Source organism: Arctopsyche grandis, chromosome 7, assembly GCF_051622035.1.
Source record: "Arctopsyche grandis isolate Sample6627 chromosome 7, ASM5162203v2, whole genome shotgun sequence".
Taxonomy (NCBI): Eukaryota; Metazoa; Arthropoda; class Insecta; order Trichoptera; family Hydropsychidae; genus Arctopsyche; species Arctopsyche grandis.
In genome coordinates this window covers 17347377-17370008 of record NC_135361.1, presented here as the reverse complement: position 1 = coordinate 17370008, position 22632 = coordinate 17347377, and the positions used below count along the sequence as shown (strand labels likewise).

General features: G+C 33.6%; 2 protein-coding genes and 1 long non-coding RNA gene across 3 annotated transcripts in view; 1 reads left to right on the top strand and 2 right to left on the bottom strand.

Annotated features, from left to right (window-relative positions):
* LOC143914647 (uncharacterized) overlaps positions 1-22632 on the bottom strand; it is a 403002-nt gene that overhangs the window by 186167 nt on the left and 194203 nt on the right. The window lies entirely within an intron of this gene.
* On the bottom strand, positions 5434-9833 carry LOC143914916 (centromere/kinetochore protein zw10-like). Its single transcript, XM_077435321.1, has 5 exons — positions 9741-9833; positions 6446-7855; positions 6148-6351; positions 5755-6032; positions 5434-5686 (listed from the first exon to the last, which is right to left on the bottom strand). Exons 2-5 carry the CDS (start codon positions 7788-7790, stop codon positions 5474-5476), a joined length of 2040 nt encoding a protein of 679 aa, XP_077291447.1. The 5' UTR covers positions 7791-7855; positions 9741-9833; the 3' UTR covers positions 5434-5473.
* On the top strand, positions 8857-12419 carry LOC143914917 (tRNA:m(4)X modification enzyme TRM13 homolog). The gene is made up of 8 exons (XM_077435322.1): positions 8857-9075; positions 9280-9416; positions 9532-9575; positions 9676-9878; positions 10069-10263; positions 10347-10580; positions 11677-11798; positions 11878-12419. The coding sequence occupies exons 2-8, from the start codon at positions 9294-9296 to the stop codon at positions 12322-12324; spliced, it is 1368 nt and encodes a 455-aa protein (XP_077291448.1). The 5' UTR covers positions 8857-9075; positions 9280-9293; the 3' UTR covers positions 12325-12419.

Here is a 22632-nt window from a genome sequence, read left to right as displayed (position 1 = left end):
TCTCGAAGTGCTACCACAAGTTACTAGTTAGGCTGTTTAATCGCAAGTTACTAGTAAGACAGTTAAATCGCAAGTTACTAGTAAGACAGTTTTTTTTTTTTTTTTTTTATTTATTTATTCATATACATATATTTACAGGATATAATGTTTATTACAAAGTTGGACATGTATTCCTTATCAGATAAGAGTAGCTCTTGTGCCTGATAAGGGAGCTACGATTCTATTATAAATTCTTAAAATCTATTATAATATTTTTTATATAAAAATTACATTAAAATTTTTCAGTGCAAGTTTTTTTTGAAAAAGTGTTTAATTTTTTTTACTTGTTCTGTTTGGTTAACAATACAGCGCAATTCAGAAGGGAGATTATTATAGTTATTTATAGCTTGGAAAATATAATGGTTTTGCATTTGTGTTGTTTTAAAATTTGGTGTGATAAATTGGTTTCCATTTCTCATTAGTTTATAAAATTCTTGATATTCTTTGTTATTTTTTTCTTTACACATTTTTATAATGGAAGCTTGCTTAAATATGTCATCGATATTTGGTACTGGAAATAGTTTAAAAAGCGATTTTGTCGAGAAAGTAGAGTTTTTTTAAGTATTACTTTTATAATAATTTTTTGCGAAACTTTTACTGAATTTAGATTGCTTTTGTAGGATCCTCCCCAACCTATAATTCCATAGATAAGCAGAGAGTGGACAAGGGCATAATACACATTTTTTATTATTTTCACATTTAAAATATTTCTTAACCTAACAAATATATATATACATTTCCTTATTCTCTTTACTAGCTCTGTAATATGGCTTGTCCATTTCATGTTTTGATCAATGATAACACCGAGATATTTAATTTCAGAAGAAGAGTTGATTACAGTACAAGCAGGATCATGTAGTTTACAGTTTACATAGTCACATTTTTCATCATGGATTATAATATTAACTTTTTCTATAGGTATTTTTTGTAATGAGAATAATATATATGTTGTTTTTTTTGCATTAAGTGTAAGTAGGTTATTATCAAACCATGATTTTAAAGTATTAATATCTTCATTTGCAAGTTTGTTAACTATTTCCCAAGTTTGGCCTTTTATTAATAATACAGTATCATCTGCATAAGAGATTAAATCGCCCTTTATTTTCTGTTGGAAAATGTCATTTACATATAAAATTAAATCGCAAGTTTCTAGTAATACTGTTTAATCGCAAGTGCCCTAACAAAGGGCTGGTGGTTGTATATATCAAATCTGCTGGGTGAAATCAACCAATCAGAGAACAGTGAAACATATGTCTAAATCCGAATATAGCTAGACTTTAACTTTGAAACAAAGTATTTTAATAACAATCTGGGGGAAGAAGTAATAAAACTTAAGTCTTTACATATGTGTGAATTACATGGGTTAAGTAATAATTATGCTAGGGGAGAAGTCAATAAATTGTAGTCGTAAGACCATGGCAAATGTTAAAAGTGGAGTTAAAACAATATCTAGTAATTTTAGAACTGAAAAGAAACATGCGTTTTCAATAAAGAACGATGTGGGGTTGACAATTATCATTACTTTAAGATATAGAAAAACATTGAGAATTGTAAAGACGTGTGTTTCGAATAGACACATTGTTGCAATGGTATGCATGGGGCTAAGACAATAATATTTTAAAATCTGGATAGAAACATACATTGGCAATAAAGACCTTTGTGGGGTTTACAATTATCATTAGTAGAAAAATAGAATAATGTTGAGATTTGTAAAGACGTGTGTTTCAAATAGACATATGCTAGCAATAATACGTGTGGGGTGAGTATTCGGGAGAGCATCCACATTACAGCATATACAAAGCCTTCAGCGAAAATGATATCTCCTATTATATTGGCAAATTAGTCAAATATTGTCATTCGCCGAAGGACTTTTTTCTTCGACGAACAATAAGTGGTCCAGTGAATAATTTTAACCAGTTCTGTGTAGAATTTTATAACAGAATTAAAGAAAATTAATTATTTATGTTAGTTTTCAATAATGGAAGTACATATGTATTTAGAAAAAAAAATTTTTTTTTTGATAAAATGTCCTGGTTTTCAATTTGAAAAAAATGGTCACCTTATTGTATGAATACATATATATCAAGTTAACAAAATAAAAAAGCAGTATAACAATGATATTTTTTATTATTCAAAAACATAAATAACAAGTTTTATGGCTTCATATGAAAAGATCCGAATCGTCGAATGAAATTTCAGAACGGTGTTCACCTTTCTCATCTTTTATATAGACTGGATATGGTTTTTCTACGACGTATGGTTGTGGTACAAAAACTTTTACTGGAATTGGGATTCTCTTTTCGACTTCAACTGGATATGGTACTTTTTTTTCTATCTCCACTGGATATGGTTTTGGAACATGTACTGGATACGGTTTATCAACATATACTTTTACAGGAATATGTTTAATAACAGGATAAGGTTCTTTTACTTTGACTTCTACGGGGTACGGTACTTTCTTTTCGACTGGGAATGGTTGTGGTACATAAACTTTGACTGGATAAGGCACTCTTTTCTCCACTTCAACTGGATACGGAACCTTTTTTTCGACCGGATATGGTACTTTCACTTCAACAGGATATGGTACTTTTTTCTCCACAGGATATGGAACTGGTTGTGGTACGGGAACCTTGACTTCAACATGTTTTATGACAGGAACGTGTTTCACTACTGGATATGGTTTTGGAACATATTCCTTTTCAATAACTTTTACAGGATATGGTTGAGGTACCTTTACTTCCACAGGATATGGTACTTTTTTTTCAACCGGATACGGAACTTTTTTTTCAACGATTTTGTGAACTATTTTTTCAACAGGATATGGTACTTTCTTTTCAACTGGATAAGGTTTATGAACGATTACAGGGACTTTAACGGGAACTTTAACTTTTTTTATTACTGTTTCTACATATTTATGGTGGTGATGATGATGGTGGTGCTTTATTTTAGTTTTATATTCTACATGATGACTTCCAGAAGTACCTATATCCGTAATAGCCCCTGGATGAATGATTTCTTTTCTGTCAGCAGCACTGAAAGCAAAAGAATTAGCTCTTTTCAATGCTACTTTATTCATGTTTCGTTTTTGCCGATACGAAAAATGTTTTCTATAAATGTTCGTATGAGATCCTCTATTTGAAATTGAAAATTGTTTTGGTAGACTTATCGGACTCAATATAATTTGTCTTTGTTTTTGATGGTCTTGTTGAGGAACATTAGACATGTCATTTTGAAGTTTAGGGATGATTGGCATCCAACCGTCATAGTCAGTATCAGTGTCGTTGTCGGGACGTGTTTGGAGACTGGAAGTTGTTTTATAACGGTCTGTTTGGTGTAGAGGTAATTGGAAACGTTGCTTTAGTCTGCCAACGGGTGCAGTCTGAGGAAGAAAGCGTTTTTTGTCCTTTTTTTGCTTTTTTATCATTTTTTTTATCTGTGTTTTGCGTTTTTGTGTTGGATTCACATACTTTTTGTGAAAGCTCTGCTCTTTTTCATATTGATTCAAGAAGCCAGGTGGCGCCTTTGCACGAGTGCTGTAGTCCCGTTGATTGGCCTCCTCTGCTATCTGATCTGAGACAATGTCTGTGTAAGCTGATACTTTCTGTTCGACAGCTAGTGTCAACAGCGCAATCAGGATGGAATCCTACTCAAGAACAAAAACTTCATTAAATTAGCATTTCAAAAATAAGTAATAACTAGATATGAAACATTAAAAATATATTAATTTCACTATTTAACACTATGAAAACATTGAATTTGCACTTTAATCCACTGACACATATGTAAACTTATGAATGAATGAATACACAAATGCATTATTTTCAATCTTTAACCACCATAGCCAACTATACCTACCAACAACTTCATTTTTCATAACATTCACAACACTGACACAGTACAAATGAATAGCATGTTGAATTTGCAATGGTCTTTTATAGTGTATGTTGGATCATTAGGTAATTACAGAAGCTTCATTGATGCACATGCAATGACTTTCTCTGCTTATGCATTGATAGACACAAACATGCATAGCACTTATCGTTTGCACCGGTGCACTAAGGCTAGTTTACGTGTTATGCAGTTCGTTTAGACACAATCTCATCATTTCACTTTTTGAAACTAATAAACAATAACATAATTGTTAACAATCAGGTAGTTAATATGGTTATAGTTAAGACGCATAACAATCTAAAATTAGGGCTCAAGTATAATATGTATGTAGCAGTGGCGTGCGGTGAAATTCACTCTCTTTTTGTAGTACAGCCTTACTTAATGTGTGCGAGGAGGATACAAGAGGAACAGCCTTTTCCCCTTATATCCTGCTCGCGCAAATTAAGTAAGGCTGTACTACAAAAAGAGAGAATTTCACCGCACGCCACTGGTATGTAGTATATAATGAGTGACCAGCAATATTAGGATAATAAAAAATATATGTATAATTTTGATATATTTATCTCGGTACTTCAATAATTAAGCGTCATAAATTTGACTCCAGTAAAAAGTTGATAACATGCTAAATTTTATATATTTTGTAAAAAAATATTTTCTTAAATTTAGTCTATATATTTATAATATAAATGATTTTTTCGAGGTAAAAGGTTTTCAATTTCTATATCACATATTCATGATAAGTTTAATTAGAGATTCTTGATGTTGATTATTAAAATAATTTCACGTCATTACGGATTAATTAGCATATGTATTACTATCGACAACCCTGTTTAAATCAGTCACGGTATTTAACAGCAGTGCAAAGTAAACACTCACACCAAAATCAGTGATGCATATCAAGAAAGTAAGAATGCTCGAAAAATTACTTGGTGGAAGTAGTTAAATTGAAAAAGAAAGCAATGATGTGAAAAATTAACTCATTTCACACTGGGGGACGGCCTGGGTGGATTTATTAAAATCAAATTTTCACGAATCCAAATTTTTTTGATGTATTTACGAAACAATTATGTATACATCAAACATGTTTAAGTAATAAATATTTTATTACAAATGTATTACCACGAATTATTTGATTTGTTGCATGTATTTTAGAATAAAACAGGTCTTTTCGACTGTATCAATGTCATTTCTTCATCCTGAATGTTTTTAAATTAAAATTTAAATCAGTTATCAGTTATCAGCAATTCAGTCAATTAGTGCGTGTAATGCATCTAGCGAAGATCAGCAATCTTGTAATTAGTCGATGCATGTGCATTTAGAATATAGTATAGAAAGTATGAGGCTAATGTGAGAATCATTATGTATTTGAGTATACAAATATATTTGCTTTTAAAAATAAAATATATTTTTCGATTGCTAAAATTACATTACATATATAATATACATATATTTTATATTAAATTACAATATAAAAATAATTATTACTAATATGGCTTTAGCTCTATTTGAGATTCAATAAAGTGTTTCTCTTAGATAAATTTATTTATTGAATTGTATTTAGAATAGTTGATTTTTGTATGCTTCCAGGAAATGTAATTCTTATAAAATGTTTGATTTCTTCAGACGAAAAGAGTTTAGATAGTTGGTCAGATTCTTTCCACTGATTTGCAATTGTGAACATTGGACACTTCAGAAGCCAGGTTAATTCAGATAATCTACTGTAGTGTCTCGATAAAGATTTCAAGTTTGTATTTTCCTATAAAAAATAAGTGTTTTAATAATATGTAACAAAAGTTGCATAACATTGATTAAGACTTCATTTACATTAAACAAATCTGGTACAGAGTTCAGTATTAAACTGAAAAGTGCTGACAAATCGTTCGCTAAATCTTCACCGATCACATCTTCCTTAACTGTCATCAGGCATTGTACAAGTTCTTTTGAAAGACAATCGATGAGTTGTGCTAATGCTTTTTCATAATGATCCACCGATAATATATTTTGCCAACGGTACTGTAGTTTTTTAAAAGTGTTCAAACAATCAGATATGGCCACCTTGCCAGCGGTTTTGAAACAATTCGATTTTTCGAAACGGTTTAAATCTGAAATAAAACAATTCCAAAACATAAATTATGGATGACGATGAATGTAAATTTATGGAGACTAAACATATGTAGTTACAGATAATATATGTATTTATTTATAAATTGCATTTACCCGATTGAATTATAGCTTTCTCTATATCTAACTGTTGGTTCTTCATGAATAAGGAAAATTTAATTATAGCCGACAGTCTTATATTATACATTTGATCACATAATTGGGCATTCACATAAGTGGCAAATTCTTTATTAAACGATTCGTTCCAAATATGACCTGTTACACTATGCGTTAAGTAAAAACTGTTGTTGTAAAATAAGGCTGAAACAGATTAAGAGGTATACGTTAAAAAAATAAAACAAACACAAGTGCATAATAAAATTGCATAATAGTACAATCTGATCTCAGTCATTACCTAGATCTAATGCATTCGCTTTCAAAGATTCGCCGTGAAATTGTGGCACAAATGTATAATACAATGTGAGTACATCTTTAACAGTTTGTACTGCTGCACTGACATACTTCAAAGGATAACTGTAAATTCTAGCCAATTCGTTAAAAATCAATTCCAACAACTGTTTGGCACTCGATGATATGCAACATTGTGACATTAGGAAAGGATAGTAGAGCGGATTTCTATCGTGTGCTTCCTTTTCTAACATTTTGATTTCATTGGCGTGAACTTGGAAGATTTGACCGTCGCAAATTTTAACAACATCCTTTTGTAGATCTATCTTCATGAGATATCTAGCATCGGATAGTAGTGTTTCACGGGACTTTTCATGCATGGAGTTGTATCTGTTCGCGACATATTTCGATAAAGGATTAGAATCTTCTTGGACGAATCCTATCTCACATAAGTAGCTAGAAAATTTGTCTATTGCTGGGGAAGATTCCTCAGCCAAAGCATGTTGTTCTAAATAGTCGTCGATGAGCAGTTTGAAGAAGTCATCAGAGGCGATTTGTCCCAAGATGGAAAATACAGTGCGGCCGTCTTCCCACATACATTCTACGTTGGAGTGTACGGTGTCGAAGAATAGCACTAGATTATCTAGAACTGCTGCGAGATGTTTCGGTCCAGTACGACGAGGACCCCGACGCACTTCGAGCTGAAGAGCAGCTGTTATTTCTCGCACTACTACACTGCTTTCCCAGAGGATGAGAGTCGGCGCGATAGACTTGAGGAAGAAATGTGCAAACCGGCCTACCTCAACGTCTATGCGATTGGATACAAAAAGGGCGTTTAGGATCTCGTGAAGGTTCTCTCGATCACATATGTCTATGCGCAGTCGAACATGATCTGACTCTTCCGTCCAGGAGAGTCTTTCACGCCACTGGCCGCTGACTCTAGCTAGGCATTTACCTCGGAGAAGACTTATTGAATTGCGTATGGCAGCCGTCAGCTCGGAAGGTATGGCTTGTAATTGATGTTGCTCCAATTGTTGATAAAGTTTATGTAAGAGTGCGGCTGCTTTATGCCATTTTCGTCTTTCAAGTAGCCGTACAGCCTCGGCAGCTTGTTCTGCCCATTCGCAAGCCGCAGCTGCAGCATTTAGATGTTCAGCAGCTTCTAGGGTATTCGGATCTCGAGCACCCGATTCCAGGAGACGATGACGATGGCGTCTGAGAACATCTGAACCGGGTAGTCCAAGTCGTGTACAACGGTGTCGCAAGTAGCGTGAGCTAACCGCTTCTAGGGCGTCTGCAGCTATGGAACGGGCTATCGTCGCGGCTCCAGCACACCCCGAACTCTTCAGCATCTTCACGTCTTTGATTCCATCTTCTCCTTTTACTGCAATCGCTGCAGCAGCCTCAGCTTCCAGAACTAATGATACGAGACCCATCGTCGATAAGTCAAATTTAAAAACATACGTTTTGACAGTGTTGCCATTGTTTTAACGGTTTATTTGACGTGAAGTCGAAGAATTAAGTTAAGATGAATTTTTGATCAAATTTAAGTAGAATTTATCGAAATTGATGCTATTTATCACGGTAAATGGACTATTGCGCAAATTTCAACCGCACGCACGACAATCGTTGCCACAAAAATGGTGAATGTGGAGTGTCTGGCACTCGGGTTCTCGTTAGTATAATATTTCGCGTTGATGGAAATTTTGGGTGCCAGATATTCCGTGATTGAGATTTTAGTGACGTGCGCGAGATCGCTTTTTGCGAAATAATCACCGAACCATGTATTGCATACGTGTTATATTGTATTAGATAGATAATATTGTAGCATTATTACAAGTTTTCAATAATGTTTAAATTCACTTGACTAAAATTCTTCATTTATTCTGGAAATATATCCAAAAACTTACGCGAAAGATTCCAGTGCTGGTAATTGTATTATTAGTCACACAGACAATTTTTGCCATTAAAATCGCGAATACGCAATATTTGGCACTCAAGTTCTCGTTAGTGTGATAGATGGACTTTTCGGCTGCCAGATGTTCCGTTATATAGATTTTAGCGACTTTGTGACCAGTAATCACCGAACCCGATTGCTACGGTAAACGGACTACTAGTCAAATGTGAACCGGTCATAGGACAACCGGTCGCTCTAGATCGGTCACACGTGATCACCCGTCACCCCAAAACTGGTCACACCCGAAAATTGGTCACGAAAAAACCAGTCACACCCAAAATTTCGACCAATTTTTAATTTCACATTTGACTAGTAATCACCGAACCATTGCTACATATGAAACTTTTTGGTAATTGGACTATTCGTCACATTGGGGTGGTCACAAAGACAATTTTTGCCACGAAAATCGCAAATACACAATATTTGGCACTCAAGTTCTCGTTACTATGATAGTTATCGATAGTATGATGGACTTTTCGGCTGCCAGATGTTCCGTTATAGAGATTTTAGTGACTTTGTGACGAGTAATTTGTGACCAGTAATCACCGAACCAAACTTTTTATATTCATTATGGCAACACTTCTATTTGACATGTGCGATCTGACGTTTCACAACTGACAGCTTTCGCCTTTTACTTTAATAAAATCAGCACAAAAAGTTAAAATTTCAGCATTAAAAACGTAAGATGTTTGTTTTTAAATTTAAATATTGAAAAAGTCTCGTTTTAATTTAATTTTTTATCTGTATTTTATTATTCAGTAAGTTTTGCCTTAACCTCTAATATTGTCTTGACCTGTAATTTCTTTGGATTAATTTTACACATAACGAAAAAAATTATAAATTTAGTTGTGTATTAAGTTTGAGTATAATTATTGTGTTAATAGAATACGTGATTAAAATGGATCGCTGTAATTTTTACGTACTGAGAAAAAAACGTCAGTGTCGCATGAGTGTTAAACCTGGAGCTATTTATTGCGGAGAGCATCAGCCGAAAACTGAAGCCGTGGATGTGACTACAGAGGTATCTAAATATTAAATCGACATTTATATTCCAAAATAAATATAATACTTTCTAATAATAATAAATACTTTCTAATTTGTAAAATATTTCTGATTATATTAATTATAATTTTTAGACAGATGGTTCTCTCAGAATGGCTTGTCCTCTGGACCCTAAACAGTGAGTGCTGTTATTAATGTTTATATTAAATTTGATTGATAAATGTGAAATAAATCCATTTTTATAATCTATCGAAAGTAATTTAATTTTAATATTTCAGTACATGCTTTGTAAGTAAATTAGAAAAACATTTGAAAGTTTGCAATGCACGAAAGTCAGATTTACCTCCATATATCAAGAAAAACTGCAACGTGTCTGATACCAATGTAACCAATGAAACAACTGCACAAAAGAGGTCTCTCGCCAACGTTCCTATGAATAAAATGGTTGAAATTATTTACATTGTTGAAAGACTATATGCAGGTATGTATATATGTATATAGTACATACATATATTGTGTTCATGTAACAATACTTTGCAGATTTACAATTAGTTAATATTGAAATCTGATATGTACATATACATACATTGTATATCATATTTAATTAAGTACTTATTAAAGTACGCATACATTTTAGTTTTTATTTATTTAATTTTTCCTTTAACATACAGAATTAGTTGAATCTAATATAACAAGTATTGTCGAGTCTGAGCCCCATCCTTCTGTCCGTTTGGAGTTATGCAATGAAAAACGTGGAAATAATACCATAAGACATCTGCAGCAAACTTCTTCATTGTTAAATATTATAGAATCCCGAAAATTTTTGTGTGACAATACCTGTTTTGTGGAATTTGGTGCTGGGAAAGGTTTATATACTTACGAGTCTTATACAGTTCAACTCCATGTTAGATTTATTAAAAATGATCTATGAATGTGTTTTATATTTTAGGTCATGTTTCATATTATTTGGCTTCAGTTGTCAGCAAATTATCTAAATCTTCAGTATTATTAATAGATAAAGCCTCTCACAGGCACAAGCAAGACAATAAATTGGATAAAACAATTGTCGCTGTTAATAGAATCAAAGCGGATATTTCTGATTTAGTTTTATCTGAAATTCCTCTTATTAAAGATTCTGATAAAATTGTGGGAATTTCAAAACATCTTTGTGGTGTAGCCACTGGTTTGTACAGGCTGTTTATTTTTTATGATTTATTGTTAAAACTTAAATAGTCTTAGAGCCGGGCCACACCGGGCGACTTGCGAGCAACTTGGTCGGTGGCTTAGTTGCGCGACCAGATCAATTGTAGCAGCTGTATGGAGTATGCTCCACCGGCAACTCACTGTTTGCCCAAGTAATAAAATGGGCCGACCAATGAGATCCATTGCCGGCATTCGGTCTGGTTTTAGTGATTTTATTGCTTGAGGGACACCACACTCAATGATATGTCGCTAGAGACAACATGGTGAAAAAAACTGAACACGTGTGACTGTATCGTCACATATTTAAAACCGGTTTCCGTCACGAGCCCCAATGTGAAACTCCCGAAAACGCAAATATCGGAAGGCAAAGATCGAAAATCGAAAGATCTTAAGTCGAAAGATAAAAAAAGGGTGCATGGTAAACGGTACATACTCACTTAATTTGCGCGAGCAGGATACAACAGGAACAAGAGGAACAGGCTTTTCCTCCCGTATTCTGCGCGTGCACATTGATACGGAAGGAAAAGCCTGTTCCTCTTGTTCCTGTTGTATCCTGCTCACGCAAATTAAGTGAGTATGTACCGTTTACCATGCACCCCTTTTTTATCTTTCGACTTAAGATCTTTCGATTTTTGATCTTTGCCTTCCGATATTTGCGTTTTCGGGCGTTTCACATTCGGGCCCGTTAGGTAGACCCTTATAGGTATAAGTGGGCGTATTTAAAGGTATTTAACCCTTATAGGTATAAGTATTTAAAACTTATAGGTATAAGTGGGCGGATTATTCGTCATTTTTGCTTCCCTGAATTAAAGAGACCAAGAGTGACCATGAGCAACTACGCTTGGGCGATTAAATCACCCAGTGTGGCCCGGCTCTTTTTTTTACACAATATTGTAGTGTAATGAATAAAGCCCAGACCCTGAGGGGGCTGTCTATTGTTCAAATGTCGTAAATGCATTGTTAAAGGTTTGCCCAACCTTTTTTACAAAGGATTTAGAACAATTAAACAATACACGGCACGCTTCCGGTCCTACCTCTAGTAATGAAATTTGATTAAAAATAAACAAAATTTTTAGATTTAACCCTACAATGCCTTACAAAACCAGAAATTGTCAAAAAAGTTACTGGGATCACAATGGCAATGTGTTGCCATCATAGATGTCAATGGACGCCGTATCCAGGAAAAATGTTTTTAGAGGTTACTTTCAATACATTTAATAGTTTTGGTATAAAGTGATTATTATATTATTTTATTTGTGTATTTTTTTTAACTTCAGGAAAATAGTATTTTTCAACCAGAGTTTGATGTTATTTGTGGCTTGGTTTCATGGGCAACATGTGGTTCTGGTTTACGCAGATTACAGCAGCCGGAACCTAAACAACACAATCAATCTAAAAAGATGAAATTTGATTCTGAACATAGTGATATTGACTTTGGCATCAAAAAAAGTGATGTCCAGAAAAAAAAGAATACAGAATGTTCTGAGGATTCAAATATCGATGGTGATGACTCGTTGGACTTAGCAAATAAAAATGAAACAATTTCGAAACGTTTAGGATTATCACTATCGAAAAGAGCTGAATTAGGTTTCAAAGCAAAAGCCATTTTAGATTGGGGCAGAATATCCTACTTGAGAAAGCAGGGATTTGACGCTAATTTACATTTTTATGTTGATAAAGATGTATCACTGGAGAACGTTTGCATAGTTGCTAATAAAATTTAAGTGTTATATGAAATCAGAATATTTTATGTATTTTTTTAATTAAATGAATAAAACATAAAAATTCGCTGAGCAAGTTTATGTTATTATGAATCGTCATTAGTAGTATGTATTAATATTTAATGTTTACTTATTAAATGTTTTCGATATGAAAATCGCAAAGCAAAATCATTTACATATTCATAAGTACGAATGTATTGGTATGTATGTATGTCAATAAAATTAATAACAATCATAAATTCTAATCAAAAAGCCAATGTTGATGTAAGATATATTATAGACTGCACAATGACTTGTATATAGATTCCTCAAGGCATTATATATCATATTAGAATCTAAATTAAAACTCTTCAATTAAATAGGTTAAAACTTGATTTAATAATTTTATATTTATTTGCACTTGTTTACATAAAAATATATATATGTACGAATATGATATGTATTGATTCTGATCAATCATCACCACTAATTAGAATACGTGGAGGGTGAATGAATGTACGCAAATATTTAATTTATTTTTGTTATGCCTCATGCTTTTTCTCATCGGCGGATAATCGAGTAAATTGGCCGCCATAATTTAATCCATATATTGTATTAATTGAATAACATGGCGGCCAACAAAGGCGCCGCCATATTCGGTATAACAATATTTATTTGCTCAAATCTTCCGACTATTAATCAATAAAACCAATTAGAAGCTGACTGGACCGGTTGGGCGCGTATGTGCACGCCGACGGGCCGTGCCGAGCGTGATGATCTTGTTTTTATTGATTGAAGTAGCAATCCTTTTGTAACTATTTATTTTGATCCACGTATCAATCGACCCAACACAACTAAAAACTAGCCCAACGAAAGCCATTCATGCACCGATAATTGTGTACAACGTCGGCCATGTTGTTTTCGATAATTCAAATTTCATTTAGTTGTAGTTTCATAATTGGCGTACTTATCTTGTAGTTTTGGATTATTCGCCAAGGTCCATCGTGCTCAAAATTAAACAAACTGCTATACAACAGAAGTTGATGGGTACAAGTTTTGGCATCGGAATATAATTTATAAGACAAACCATTTATTGTATTTTCTTATTTCATTGAATATACTAGATTTAATAGCTTCTAGAAAAATAAAGTACGTGTTTAGTTAGCATTTGTAACAAATTTATGACTTTTATCAATAAGTTGCACGAATTTTTAGTAGATATGTACATATATAGTTGTGGGTAATTGAAATACTCGCATACCTACTAAGGCTTCCAATCCCGGGATCCCGGTGTTTTCTGGTACCGTAAATCCCGGTGCTGAAACTAGTCTGAATACCGGGATTACGGTGCTGGCAAAATTTCTTTAAAAATATTGGTTTTTTAAAAATAATAAATAAAAAACATAAAACAACATTATATAATGAGCAATGGTGGGATGAGCAATGACAGTCATAGTCCATTTGTTTTCTCTGACCGTTTTGACGCCGGCTTGCCGTTCCCACTAAATGGTATCAATGGCCTGTACTGTGTCGCTGATTTTGTGCTCAACTGCAATGATATTTGTAGCATATTTTGATTGATTCGAACTCAGAATCGATCACTGATCACGTTTTCACGTTTGGCTGTGTGAGTGTCTGTACGTCAGTGTATTTTGGAGATTTTTTGAACACCGTTCGTCCTATAGAACTGAAACTTAGTATCGGTTACTGAAAATATTATCGATACGACGTATATTTTTTTCAAATTTTCAAGTTGACTGGAAATGGTACCTTCCATTATAGGTGTTCTTTTTTTTACTAATCTCTTTTCAGCTTGCTTTTGATTTTTTCGTCTGACAATATTTGGATTCTTATCCACACTCTTTTATTTCGATGAATAATTACTAGACGGTACAAACTATTTGTAAAAGACGAATCAATGAATCAAATTGATGTTTTTTACTTTATTTGATTACATTAAAGGCTGTCTTTTATTTAATCTTAGAAATTTATGGATGCGAACCGAAAATTTAAAGAATGTAGCCAAACTCTCAAAACAAGAACGCCAATATGAGGAGTATTTTTTGAAACATCGGGAGGGTTTGCAAAATGCAATTGAACGGTTTTGAAATATGAAAATATGCAATTGAACATTTTTTTCCTTTTTTTTGTTATTCATTTGATTTCCTGGTGCTAGCACCGGGATCCCGGGATTGGAAATTCCTAGCACCGGAAGCATTGGAAGCACTTATACCTACCTATACATACCCATTTTTTTCAAAATTAACAAATTTTATGGTCAAGTATCTAATTTAAACAGTAGTTCTTCAAACAATAGTACATTTTGTAGTGAACTTTTTTCGGAAGATATTGAGCTATCAGAAAATCAAGAAGAGGCTAAAATGTCATTTTTACTTATTTTCTTATTCTAACCATTCTAGACTGTGAAAATAGAAAATTTGATTATTTTTATTGACTGTCTGTCGGAAAATTAGGAAAAAAAAGTCGAATTGTCGAAATAATGAGATAATACGAATTGATAATGACATTGACAGCTGTAGTCTACATATCTGATCTTGCCGTTCCGTACGATTCTGTGATCCAAACGCACTTGCACAGAGAGATGTAATAAGAATAGAGGGGCCCTTACGAATAAATAATTGTTGTAAATTTTACGCGGTACGTCTCTATAAATACGCTACATCGCACGGAATACAATCGGATCAATTTTCTTATAAAAATGTTTCTCATGTTGTTTATTGTGTGTTTTTGAATGTATTGTGCAATTTTTACCGATGCTTGCCCATCTTGCGAGTAATATAAACAAACAGAGAAGTTTTTATCGGACATACGTCGAGCATCAAGCGTCAAATACGACTGATGCTAAAATTATTTAGATCTGTCCGTGGACAGAATGTCACTTGACAAAAAAAGAATACCTAAAGCCACTTCTATTAATATTACATTTCTCTGCACTTGCACGACTAATAAGGGGATGTACCCAATGTATTTGTTTAGGCTTTTCTTTTGCTTTTAAGCGCAACAACAAAGCCACAACACAAAACATTTCTGTAAAATCCATTTTAAAACTGATAAAGTTGCGACTGTTTAGTCGCAAGTGCGTGCACTGTAATATGTATTTTTGTGCGATAGTTGCTGTCGCGCGAAAAAACGATCGTGCGACAGAAAATCTCAAGTGCGTTTGGGGCCTTAGTGGTCTTCTGAAGGAACTTATTCTATATTATGAAAAGAAAGCTATCTGCGACAATTTGTTAGGCAGGTAAATATTACACTATTTGAAAGTTTAATTTAATTTGGTAATATCCAAATGTTGTAAGCAATTATGGGAATAGAACTTGACACTACCAAGACATTATTAGGTAACAAATTTTACAACGAATTTATGATCTTTCAGACATTAATTCATTTCCTTTCAGCCCAAGAACAGACGTCATGCCTACTCATTTATTTTTACAGAAAAATAAATGAGTAGGCATGAATAATCTCAAAGCGATCTATGTATGTATGTACATACATATGTGATTTTGGTAAAAAGGAGACCATATGACCGAATCATACTCCATATTGTTGCGAACTTTAACATATATTTTAGTTAGATTTAATTGATGAAATAATATAGTAATACAGAAAACAATATACTACATATATATGTACTTCATGTTTCCTGAAAATATCTATCTTTCACTTTGCATTAATAATTTCGTGGAACTCAAAACGAACAGTGGGTCACGTGGTAGGTACATATTAAGTTTTGCAAATTCACCAAAAGAAAAAATGGGCTAATTTTACCCGGAATGACTGAGCAAAAAGACGAGCGCCCAATTCCCGACATTTTATTCAGAATACAAACGTGATTTATGAAATAAAGCGGAGCCATAAATACGCAAGGCTCGTTAGCAGATGGCGCCAGCGGCGCGCCGAGGCCCGCCACAGAAATGCACGTCACTCACCCGCCATTTTTCAAATATTCATTACAGACATTCGCAAACACAACATCAACCTAATGACCGTTGATAGAATTTTCAGCCTAGTTTACGACGTGACCTGAATCTGCGAATATGTTTCCGACGCCATTTTATCGGCGTCGCGCAGTGGAGGTTGCATGGTAGAGGTAGCCACTGAGAGGTTCCTGGGTTCGAGCCCAGGGTTGACGATAATTTATTCCGAGTATTTAATGTTATTTATTTATTTTAATGAATATATGTATACCACGTTGTCTTCACAGGTTTCTACAGTGCTGCTGGTCAAACCTGGATATTTGTGATTCCAAGTAATTTTATTGTTGAAACGGTTCCTCATCAAATTGGCAAAACTATCTTACCTATTGTTTGTCACCACAAGTGCCTGTGTGCAAACTTACATCTGCCGTTCTAATTTTATCAGTATTTGTGTAAATTAAATTAATTAAAATAATAATAATAATTAAGTGCATACGAGTAGTGCAAAAATCTTACTTTCTGATAAATATAGTGTTGAAAATTTTAATCACAATAAAATTTAACCAGAAAACAAAACGTTTAGTTCTGAACAGAACCAGACGATAAGAGAGACTGAACGTTAATTAATGAAAAATAGTGTTTTCACCCGCAATCCCATATCAAGAACATTGTTCTATCGATAACCAATACTTAATATCCTTGAAGAAATACACCTGGCAGTCACAAAGATAATATAACATAAAATACTTATGACCGAAGCTATACCTGCTATCCCGTTACTTTCCCGAAATATAGTTCGGGTGTGTTACAAGTTGTAACTTCAAGTATACATATATATAACAAGACAACCTTTGCAAATACATTTTAAAAATTGCTATGTCTTGTTTCGTATTTTTTAAGGAATATCATTTTTCGACTCATTTATTTCAGCCGCTTGTGTGCGTTGCACACATTTGTACATATATATGGTAGGCGCGGCTCTGGTCATCACTATTTGAATATGATTTCAAATTTTTAATATACATACTTACAAATTTATACATGTACATAGTAGTGGCGTGCGGTGGAAATTTCTCTGTTTCTATCGCGAAGCTTTATTTACATTTGCGCGAGTAGGATACAAGAGGATGCTGTGAGGTCATACCGCATCCTTTTGTGTCCTGCTCGCACACACGTAAGTAAGGCTGTGTGACGAAAACGGAGAATTTGATCGCACGCCACTTATTGGTTTCACTGATGATTTTTGCCACCTATGGAATTAAAATTGTATATATGTATGTAGTGCCACTACATACATATATACAAGGCATCATGGTAAAATATAAATTTTAATAAAAAAAATTAAATTAAAAAATTATATGGCTAGATGAAGTACTTGAGTATGAAGTACTTTATTTTTTGCTCTCTTGCTTTGTAGGACAATAGTAATTGACAATACTGAACCATTTTTTGTGGGCAAAAGCAAATTGTCCGCCGATTTCTCGTCATGATGTAAAAGGGTGTAAATAAGACAACAAGTGAGGTAAGGAATATTTGCTCAGGGACGTTCTGTGGGCATAGGCGACGACTAAGGGCGGCGCATTTCAAGGAGTGGCAAACCGAAGAAAAATATATAAAAAATATCTAATTGAAATTGTAAATTTGAATCATTATATTCCGTTTATATTTTATTTTAATTAATAAATGAACCTAGTTAGTGTTCCCAATTTCTTAAATTTAAAATATGTTTCAAGGTACATATTTTATATTTCATATATTTGTGTTTCAGAATACATTTACAATGTAAGAATATAATTTTTAGAAAGGGCAGCTTATTGAACTTCGCCTAAGGGCGGCATATAGTCTAAATGTGTGGGATACAGCATATGAGCGTAGCACAGAATATAAATGAATGAAAGTGTGCTGAAAAGGCCTCAGTGGATGGCGAACGGCCAAACATGATAATGAATCAAAATATAATGCACATAAACGAGAGCTTTAACACGCTAGCATTTGATATGTTTTTCCACTTACAAATATGTAGCTTTCAGCCCACAGTGCGTCGCGTCAAAGATGGCTACCCGTGAGTGGCTTCGTTCAAGTGCTACTTATTTATTATGCGCGCGGGGGTGTGGGGGTTGTATTGTGTGGCGCGACGAGCACGTCCCGGTCAATTATTAGATCGATGCGGTATTCTTTTGGCCCATCCAATAATAAATGAATCGGCGGTTCAATCGGTTCGGGACCAATCAGTGTGCCGAGCGGTCAAACAATGAGGCGTCGGCCATTGTTTCCCGGTGGCGCTACCTGGCGCGCCGCACGCGAAAACACACAGTCACCCTAATATCATTAACGATACGCTTATTAAACTTTTATTGTTGGATTTCAAACCGTATTACCGTTCATCATTCACTAATATGCGGACGTGCGTTTTCCAGGCGTTCATTAGCATCGGCGCGAATGTAATTCATCAATTTTTCAGAATATCCTACCGCCCCATCGCGGTTAATTTGAAAATGAAAAAGTTCCCATGTGCCTGTTGTAAATTTATTATTATTATATTACAAAGTGAGTTGTATGGAGGCGAAAAAAAAAATCGAGTGTTCTTTTTTTTGGGATTGATGCGAGGTTCCATCAATACAATATCAAAATGTTATTACGTAAGTAAAATGGTACCCCGTACTGATTATGTTTTTTTCCGTTCGGGACCGAAACCTAATAACTATTACTAAAACGCAATGAAAAAAAAAAAACGAATTGAAATCGTGGAAACTAAATCGTTACACAAACTTAACGTTTTACCTACGATTATCTACACGGTGTTACGGATTGTTTATTGCACCGACCAATAACAATATCTGTACATACATATTATGTAAAGGTATTGTTTTATTTTTTCTATATATAAATATATGTATAAAATAAATTGAAAAAAACATGGAAAATCATAATAAAAATATATAATCAAGTATTATTTTTAAATGATTTAGCGCCAAGATATGTATTGATAATTAAATTGTTTTGATAATGAATTGAAATAAATTGATTTTATGGGACATTTTTTTGTAAAAAAAACTAAACTAAGATTTATTTTTATTTTTATTGAATTTGTGTTCCTTTATCTTTAAATATGTATTGTGTAAAAAAAGGGCGCTCTCTTTCAATATTTATTTTTATTTATAAGTAATTGTGAGAGGTGGCATAAGTCGAAAAAGAAGAGCTACAAATCTCACTATTTTTTAGGAATTCAAGTTTATTTTGGAAGAGGTTTAGTTTACTAGAAATTAACTTTTAATTTTGTAGACTAATTCAAATTTTAACCACTTTTATTTTGCGAATTTTTTTGTAAGAAATCTTTTTAAAGTGTGAGAGTATAACCTTTTAAAATCAGTGTTTTTGTTAAATGCTAGGATGTTAATCATAGAACAATTGTAGTGGTTACTTATAATTTTATAAACTTCGATTAGATTGCCTCTCAATCTTCTCATCTCTGATAATAATAGATAATGTTTTCAGCTACTAAATAGAATAGCAGAATAGTGGTTAGCATATAATGGTTTGAACAAAGTAGTCGCGGGTTCAAATCCTACTGGTTTCTGCTGGCCAGACCGTGGATTTGTGACTCCAGGTCGATCATTTCCTATCAGAGTTAGCCAATTTATCTGATTTTCATTAAAACGGTTCCAACAAATTGACAACCTTACCCATTTTTTTCGCAAATCTCGAGTTTTCAGCAATTTCAAATTTCGCTGAATTGTATAAAATGCTGCAAATTTACAAATTTCACCATAAATGTCTCTGTGGATGTTAATTGATATGTACATATTTACTTAATTTCACTGAATTGTTTAGAAAATGCTGCAAATTTACAAATTTCACCATAAATGTCTCTGTGGATGTTAATTGATATGTACATATTTACTGAATTTCACTGAATTGTTTAGAAAATGATGCAAATTTACAAATTTGACCATAGATGTCTCTGTGGATGTTAATTGATATGTTAAATCACAGAAAACACCAATATCGGAAGGCAAAGATCGAAAATCGAAAGATTTAAGATCTTTCGATTTTCGATTTAAGATTTAAGATCTTTCGTTGAAAGATCTTATTTTATTTTATTTTATTTTTATTTTATTTTAAAAAATCAATACCACAGAGACTTGACAGGTTGCCCCAAAGCGTCAATGTGATTTTAATACAAATAATAAAAATCATAAAAATTACAAAAAAAACATCATAAAAAAAATAATAAAAATCATAAATAAAAAAAAAAACATAAGAAAATAATAAAAATCATAAATAAAAAAAAACATCATAAAAAAATAATAAAAATCAAGTAAAAAATATGTACACAAAATAAAAACAAAGAAATAAGATTGAAAAATTTATATCGTGCTATTTAGGATGTGTTCCACCAACTCAACATAACTGGCATCGAATAGGTCCAAGTATTGTGCCAGTAAGTTAAGGAGTCGAACAGCTCTCGAGAGGGGGGAGTTCATGAGCACGTTTGATTTAGCCCTAATTGGTAAAAATATATCATGTTTTCTTAAAACTCTACGATTTTCCGGGGCCCAGAATTTTAGTTTCTCCAGGATAGTGGGATTGTGAATCTCTCCTCTAAGTAATTTTACGAAATGTTTCCCAAGATGTCGTAAGATCAAAAAAAAAAGGGTGCATGGTAAACGGTACATACTCACGTACATACTCACTTAATTTGCGCGAGCAGGGTACAACAGGAACAAGAGGAACAGGCTTTTCCTCCCGTATTCTGCGCGCGCACATTAATACGGGAGGAAAAGCCTGTTCCACTTGTTCCTGTTGTATCCTGCTCGCGCAAATTAAGTGAGTATGTACATGAGTATGTACCGTTTACCATGCACCCTTTTTTTTGATCTTTCGACTTAAGATCTTTCGATTTTCGATCTTTGCCTTCCGATATTTGCGTTTTCTGTAATTTAACATTCTGGCTCGTCACGGAGACCGGTATTTACTTTGTATAATACTTGTATAATATAATACTAGTATCAAACGTACAATGTTTCTGGCCAGGAAGACGCACTTGGGTTATTTGTTAGGCCTTCCTGTTTCCATGATTTAAAAAAATAAAAACTAAAACATAAGTATTATAAAATGTACATATGTTAATTAAATATGTATATTTCTTTTTGAGAAGATAATTATTTGTACACACGTTGAAATTATATTCGAATTAAAGTTATTATGTGGAATTGGCAAAAATGCCTAATTTGCGAAAAGCTTAAACTGATGCTTTATTCTTGAAACTGGCAAAATATCTACCATTTATTTGCACATAATAACCGATTTCAACAATTCTGTTTAAAATTTAGTGTTTGTATTTGATAGGGTCGTCGGAAACATCGTGTTGCACGGGCGGATATGAAAGGATACGTCAAAGGATGAAATGACATTAGCGTCTCGCGCGGACGTCTGCGGCCATTATCCCGCTAAAGGGATCCCATTACCGAGGCAAATGAAATAACAATAATTTATTTATGGCGTAATGACAGGCTGGAAGGGGCTGCCCCATTAGCCGCGGCCGCCGTAATTGCTCACGGACGGTCAAACCAACCACCCCTGGTGGAAGCTGGAACCGAAAAACACAACCATTAAACCGACACACTTGCACATTGTATTAAACAAAAACCAACTGTGGTACATTTTGTTGATTTTTAGGCGAAAATTCCAGTGGTTAACTCGTTGGCAGATTTCATTGATGCCTAATTGCTAAAAAGTGTAAGAAGAAGTCGACCTCTTTGACAGTCAATTGTATGTATACAGTTTTGAATAATATGTATTTCGAATAAAATGCACAATGAAACGGGAGGCAGACGTCATAATGAATTCAAAGAGAAGTAGAAAAATAAACCGTATACGAAAAAAAATAATCATTTCATTTGTTTTATTTTTCAGAATTTTATGAAAGTTTTCAATATTTTATTTTATTTGATTACTAGCTGAACCCGGAATGCTTTGCAATGCCACAATAACGCATGCAATTCACGTTCCCGTTTCCGTTCTCGTTCCCGTTCCTGTTCCCGTTCCCATTTGTCGGAAAAACGCAGGCACGAATCACATTTGAATTTATTGCGTTGCAATGACACTAATTCCCGTTTTTCCGGTTTCCGTTCCCGTTTTTTCCCATTTTTTTCGCAGTAATCTTCCCGGATATGCATACAACAAATCCTGAAAGTTCCATCGTAATCGGTTCAGTGGTTTAGGAGCCTATTCGAGACACACACACAGACATTCATTTTTATATATATATAGATGAAAAGTTCAATTAAGATTAGTTTCTTAGATATTATATTTTTATCTTATGAATGTAATTCTATATGAAATATATCTACATATGATAATTTTATAGTGAGTATTTTTTATTTACGATTTC